A 7,404-nucleotide genomic window follows, 5' to 3' on the forward strand; every position below is an offset into this window, starting at 1 on the left:
GTGGCCATTCCAAATTCTAACATAATACCTCTCTAAAGTGGTGTCGAAATTAGTAAGAATAAGTTAATTGATGTTAAAAGTGAAGTTTTGTTTTAGCATTGACAGAAATTCTTTGAGCTTTCTCTTTAGTTTGTAATTCTTTTTGTCATGCAGTCTTTCTAAGCAAGAAAAATGTATGTTGAGCTACTCTTTTTTAAATGATCTTTTCTGATTTCTAGTGGCACACTGACTTCTGTTTATGATAGTTTATAATTCATGTATCCTGCTGACAAACCAAAAAGTGTCAAGAGCTTTCTGTAATGTATTAAAGTATGTGTAAACATAGATGTTTCTTACAATTTCAGAACTTTTACATTATAGCAGAAAGAATATCAGTTTTACATACTAGTTTAGTGGATAAGGTAGGGGTAATTATGCACAGATTTAAAATAATGCTGTCCAAAATCACCTTTAAAAAGAGTAAAGTACTGTGCATAAACTCATCATAATTTGATATTGAAATATGGTTGCAACTTTCATTTTGCACTCTTGAAATGGCAATTTAATGATTTATAGTTCTGGGTTTAACATTCAGCTGTCAGATTAATTTGAAGTTTTTTGAAGTAAAATGTAATGTTAGTGACAAGTTAGCAACCTTTTGAAAAATTAAGATTCTATGAATAGCTTGTGAAAATAAAATCAATGTTTATAATCAATATCTTTTTCAGTTGAAGTAATATGTTGCATTTTGTGGCTCCTAAGAAGCTCTAAACTTTGGAGAAACTTAAGAAGTAATTTTTATAGGTGCAGAAATAGAATGGGTAGGTGGTTCATCCAATGTTAGCGTAGTAAATCTGGGATTAAATTCAATTTTAGTGTAAATTCATTGTAGCACAGTTAGTTGCTCCCTGTACTGCCATGGATAACCAGGGCTATAAAAATTCACTCCTTTCATGAAAACGATTTTATGTTATTTTATTCATCTGGTAATGATAGGGGATGGGAATAGAAGTCAGGAAATACATTGTGTATTTCAGAAGTTTGATGGACATGGATAAATTCGTTTACACTAAGCAAATTTACTTACTTAGCCTACATTTTAGATAAATGGCCATGTCATATCTGGGATGATATATAGTGATATTTAAGATTTGTTAAAACCTATGATGCATTTTAGAAAAGTAATTATGATGTTTATTTCAAATTTTTTTTCTAGGCACATTTCACATTTTATGCAAAACATCCCTTTTCCTTCACCACAAAGACCGAGAATCCTTGTCCAGGTAACCAAAAGAGAGTATATTTGGGGAGAACTTTGCATATGCTCACCCCAGTCATTGCAGAGTGGATTCTATATACCTTTGGGTTTGAGGTGGAGCAATATGCATTCGTAAAGTCCTTGGATTTTCTGTGCTTTGTAGCTTTACTGAACATCCTTTCTTACTGGGTTTTGGATTTGAATGTACAGAATTGGAATAATTACAACCCTTGGTTCATAACATTTTCATTTTTGGCCCATGCATGGCCTTTATGTATCTAATTTTAATAATGTAAAACCCAGGATTATGTTTGAGCATGTTCTTAATATCAGATTCTCTAATAAATATTAAATATGAAATGAGCAATGGTTGGAGGGCGTTAACTTAAACAAGGTCTATAATAGTACTATGCTAAAGGACCAGTTTTCTATTTTCAGTAAGTAGCAGACGTAGGTAGGTATACAGCTTGTGACATATGCAACACGAGCAGGTCTATACCCTCTCTATAATAATAGTTCCACTGATTACATGCTTGGATATGGGAGAGAGGTCAGATTGTCATAAAAGTTGCTTAGTGGTTTGCTCTTCATTTATATACTATATCTTTCTGGACTATAACAATTAACATACTGGCATACTTAACATACTTTGAGTAGCACTGATCTATAGAGGGAAGCCATTTAAAAGTTTTTCTAAGACATTCTTAACATTATGTATGGTGGGATTAAGTCAGGTATTGTTGATATTGAATGCTATTTCAGTTCTGCAAGTATTAATGTGCGAAGCAACTGCCAAGTGCCTACAGTCTGTTGAGTAAATGAATTTGAAGCTTTTCTGAAGCAGTAATTCCAAAAATTTTAAATAATTGTACTTTAACCGATTAAGTGAATCAAAATTCAAATTGACCATTTATTGAAAAAGAACTAATGTAACACTTCTGAGTAAATACAGCTATCATTTTATATTTTAGTACATGTTTCAAAAAGTGTGTATGCATATTCAATTATTGTTTTCAGTATTACCTTTGATCTAAATATATAGATTTCACAAGTAGTTTTGAAACTTATATCTTGTTTTGGTTAATTTATCTTGTTTTTTTTTTTTTTAAGCTGTCAGTCCATGATGCATTAATATTATCACAGCCAGTTTCTACACCTTTACCACTAAGGTAATTACTGGTATTTAGAATAATATATGTATTCACTTGGAGCAGAATGCTTTAAAATATTTTAGTGATTAGTATAATAAAGTTAATTGTTATTTTACAATTAACTTTATTAGTTAAAACTAGGCAAAAATAGCCTTAATGTTTCTGACTTTGATAGCTAGATGGATGGTAGGGCTGTTTTATAAATGGGAACAATTCAGAGAGTTGCAAGATTGGATGTAGAGGACACTTCCCTTTTCTTCTCATCTCCCCTTCCCATATCCAGTTCATAACTAAAGGTTTAAGGTGAGCTGATTTTTGCTTTCTAAATATCTCGAATCCATTTACTTCTTTTCATCTGCATCATGGTAGACTTCCATGATGTCTTACCAGACTACCTCACTACTAGCTTCTTAACTGGTACCTTTTTACTCATCTTCCTTCAGTTCTTTACCCACCCTGTAGCTAGTGTTTTGAAAATGGAAATATAATAGTATATTTCAATTTCAGCCTAATCTGTTGCTGTTTTCATCCTTTCCCTTACTATGCTTTAGTCACAATAGATTTATTTCAATTTCTTGGCTATGACAACAGCTTTTTCTTGCCCCAGGGCCCTTGCATATATTGTCTGTCACCCCTTCATTCCCATTCTTGTCTCCTTTCTTCTGAGTTCAACTCAAATGGCTATTCAGGAAAATCTTTTTTTTTTTTTTTTTTTGAGACGGAGTCTCGCTCTGTCGCCCAGCCTGGAGTGCAGTGGCCGGATCTCAGCTCACTGCAAGCTCCGCCTCCCGGGTTTACACCATTCTCCTGCCTCAGCCTCCCGAGTAGCTGGGACTACAGGCGCCCGCCACCTCGCCCGGCTAGTTTTATGTATTTTTTAGTAGAGAGACGAGGTTTCACCGTGTTAGCCAGGATGGTCTCGATCTCCTGACCTCGTGATCCGCCCGTCTCGGCCTCCCAAAGTGCTGGGATTACAGGCTTGAGCCACTGCGCCCGGCCAGGAAAAACTTTCTTGATAAATGCGTTTTATTACCAGAGGATGAATTTAAATCACCCAGTTATCTATCTTATTAAATTTGCTACTTTTCATTGATAAACAAGTAAAGACTTGAAATTAACACTAGACTCTCAATCTGTTAATACTTAAGAAATAATTTAATAAGCAAATCTTAACATGTTTTAGCAAAATAGTTCACAGTGATCTATTTTTCTCTTTTTTTTCCTAGTGGAGCCAACTTTAGCACCTTGCTGATGAATCTGGGTCCTGAGAATTGTGCAACACTGCTGCTCTTTGTTTTACTTGAGAGTAAAATTCTGCTGCATTCTCTTAGGCCAGCTGTCTTGACTGGGGTAGCTGAAGCTGTTGTAGCTGTAAGTATAGAATTTTCCTTTTAGTACAAAATTACTGACAGACAATTTTTACTCCAAAGGGAAATTTCTTTCAAAACAGCAACTTTGAAAACAACAACAAATTTTAAAAGTAACTTTGAAAATTACCCGCCCAGTAAAAGTCGAATATAATCTGCTGGCAAAGAGAAGTAGGAAGTATAAAGAAAACAAAGGTGATATCTATTTTAGGAAAATGTCAATTTCCAGTTTTCATATTTTAGAGTTCTTCCCAGAGTAAAAACTATATTACTGTATAATAAAACCTGAGAATGAAGCTGATTGTATTGAGAGGCTCTGGCCAATTTCAGCTGTTCTAAAATTATGCAAATGATTACATGGTTAATTTCTCCCTATTTTAACTTTTAATAATTGTGAATCAGTAATATAGAGGAAATTCTAAGTGATTGTGAAATAAGATAATATACAGAGGCTAAGCTCTTGTGTAAAGCATAAGTAAAATTAAATTGTTAAATTGTTATTAAAGTTGTTCGCTGCTTAAAACCCTTTGGCTTCCCGTTGCACTTAGAATGAAGTCTGATTGACAGGCACAGTGGCTCACGCCTGTAATCCCAGCAATTTGGGAAGCCGAGGTAGGCGGATCACCTGAGATCAGGAGTTCGAGGCGAGCCTGACCAATATGGAGAAACCCCTCTCTACTGAAAATACAAAGTTAGCTGAGTGTGGTGGCACATGCCTGTAATCCCAGCTACTTGGGAGGCTGAGGCAGGAGAATTACTTGAACCCAGGAGGTGGAGGTTGCGGTGAGCTGAGATGGCACCATTGCACTTCAGCCTGGGCAACAAGAGTGAGACTCCGTCTCAAAAAAAAAAAAAGAAAGAAAAGAATGAAGTCTGATTGTATAGGGCTTTATAGGTCATTGTATAGAACTTTAGATATTCCAGTTCTCCATTAGTTGTTTAATTTAAAATAGCTGACTCTCTTCTCTTCCCTTCCCCATTTTAAGAATGTAAGTCTCCTGGGAGTAAGGACCTAATCTCTTGTTTATTCCTGTATTTTCAGCACTTGTTACAGTTGCCTAGCACAGAGTAGGCCCTCAATAAATACTTGTTAAAACAACAAATGGGATATGTCTCCAAGATCTTAATCTGGTTGGAGAAGTGCTGTTAGGACTGAAAACAATAGTAACCATAGGAGACAACTTCTAAGAGGATCCTCATTAAGTATTACTTTTCCAGGTCATCACAGTTGTGTGTGAAGGCAAAAGTTGTTAGAATATGAAAATATTTGTTAATGAACTGACCAGTTTTAGAAAGTTCCCACCCAGGCCAGGCGCAGTGGCTCACGCCTGTAATCCCAGCACTTTGGGAGGCCAAGGCAGGTGGATCACAAGGTCAAGAGATCGAGACCATCCTGGCCAACATGGTGAAACCCCATCTCCACTAAAATACAAAATTAGCTGGACGTGGTGGCGCATGCCTGTAGTCCCAGCTACTCGGGAGGCTGAGGCAGGAGAATCGCTTAAACCCGGGAGGTGGAGGTTGCTATGAGCTGAGGTTGCACCACTGCACTCCAGCCTAGCGACAGAGCAAGACTCCGTCTCAAAAAAAAAAAAAAGTTCCCACCCAAATATTCTTTACTAAAACAGTAGTGTTTATTCAATCCCCTTTGTCAGAATCGTGGTGGCCAAGTCTCTTGATGGATTTCACTAATATGGTGCAAGAACAGTTGAAAAAAGTGCCCATGGAATTGGTAATCATATGAAAAATGCCAGAGTATATGAGGTTTATGCAACTGATGTTGGAGAGCTGTCTGAATTGCATGCAAAATTATTTATAAGTCATGATTTGGTAGTTATGCCAATTACTATTTGAAGAAGAGAACATGGAAAAGAATGGTCACAAAACAAATGCTTCAAAAGGAGAATGATTTAAATATCAAAGAATTAATGGAGACCCATAGCAAAGATTGGTGAAATGTACAAGTACTTTATAAAAAGTGACCCTATAGTGTTGCAAAAGGCAAAGGTGAAGAGAAGGATATCATGTTTTGCTAGCACATAGCTTTTTTTCTAAGGTTTCTTAGATAGTTGCAGGTGTAACACACCTTTTGTTGAATAGAAGGTAATTGTCACTCAAGAAATCTGAAGTCCTTGCAGGGTCCTTTGTGAGTGGCTCTGCCCCTCAGCAATCTGATCTTATTTTCCACTACTCTTCATCTTGCTCATTCTTCTCCAGCATTCTGGCCTTACCGTCCTGGGAGCATTAGGCATTCCCCATGCCTTAAGGCCTTTGCCCTAGCTGTTCCTTCTCACTGAAGCACTCTTCTCTTATATATCCCGTTGGCTAAATCTCTCACCTTCTTCAGGTTTCAGCTCTGTTGTCACTTTATTAATGAGGCCTGTCCTGTTTGTCCTAATACAACCTGCTTTTACTCTCTCCTGCTCTGAACTCTAATGTCCTTCACTTGGCTTTACTTTTCCTTTTTTTTTTTTTCCATAGCACTTCCTGACATACAGGTTGAGTATCCCTTGTCTAAAATGCTTGGAAAGAAGTGCTTTGGATTTAGGATTTTTTTAGATTTTGGCATGTTTGCAGAATACACGCTGGTTGAACATCCCTAATCTAAAAATCTGAAGTCCTAAATGCTTCTATGAGCAATTTATTTTCTGTGTCATGTTGGTGCTCAAAAAGTTTTGGATTTTGCAGTACTTTGGATTTTGAATTTGCAGGTTAGGGATGTTCAACCTGTAACATAATATTTTATTTATTATGTCTTTCATTTATTTTCTCTCTTTCTGCTAGACAAGGTGTTTGCAAATGATGGCCGAATCCTGCCTGCCACTTGTTTCTATAAAGTTTTATTGGAACATAGGCCATTTATTCATATATTGCCTATGACTGCTTTCATGCGTGACAGCAGAGTTAAATGGTTGTGACAGAGACAATGTGGCTCACAAGGCCTAAAATATTTACTGTCTTCTACAGAAAAAGTTGCTGACTCTTATCCTAAACTATTAACCTCATGAGGAGAGTGATCTTTCATTTATTGTTAAGATCTCGTTATGAAGAACAGTAATTGGTACATAGCAAGTGCTCAAATATTAAGTAAATGTTTGAAGACAAAATTCCAATCCTGAATAACCCTTTGTAATAGCTGGCAGAGGTAGTAAGTATTATAGGCATTTCTTTGGGGTGAATGATGACAGATAAGGGTGATAATTGAACTCGACCTTAAAAGATAACAGGGATTTTTATAGTAGAAGAAAAAAAATTATCATCAGTAAAATTTTAGTACTAGCTAATTATTAAATTTTTTTTTGTAAAATTTATTCATTTATTTATCTATTTTTTATGGAGATGAGGGTCTCACTCTGTTGTCCAGGCTGGCTTTGAACTCCTGGCCTCAAGCAGTCCTCCTGCCTCAGCCTCCCAAAGTGTTGAGAGTCACTGCATTTGGCCTTAACATGTTTTAGTCTTTTTTTAAAAAACATCAAAACTTTTTTTTTTTTTTAAGAAAAGGACAAATGATACAATTGAAGTAAAGCTTTGTAAAGGAAAACAGGTAAAGATTCTTGAGAAATGTTTTTTTCTCTTTTTTCTTTTTCTGTCTCATCATGTCTAGATAGAGGAATATTTTATATATTGACTTTTTCTTTTTTTTTTTTTT

General features: G+C 35.9%; 1 protein-coding gene across 1 annotated transcript in view; it reads left to right on the plus strand.

Annotated features, from left to right (window-relative positions):
* DENND4C (DENN domain containing 4C) overlaps positions 1-7,404 on the plus strand; it is a 158,242-nt gene that overhangs the window by 78,201 nt on the left and 72,637 nt on the right. The window contains exons 7-9 of the mRNA XM_017890091.1: positions 1,196-1,262; positions 2,348-2,406; positions 3,615-3,759. Of these exons, the coding sequence (XP_017745580.1) occupies positions 1,196-1,262; positions 2,348-2,406; positions 3,615-3,759 (271 nt within the window). The remainder of the gene's footprint in view (positions 1-1,195; positions 1,263-2,347; positions 2,407-3,614; positions 3,760-7,404) is intronic.

Source organism: Rhinopithecus bieti, unplaced genomic scaffold, assembly GCF_001698545.2.
Source record: "Rhinopithecus bieti isolate Rb0 unplaced genomic scaffold, ASM169854v2 scaffold_17667, whole genome shotgun sequence".
NCBI classification, from domain to species: domain Eukaryota; kingdom Metazoa; phylum Chordata; class Mammalia; order Primates; family Cercopithecidae; genus Rhinopithecus; species Rhinopithecus bieti.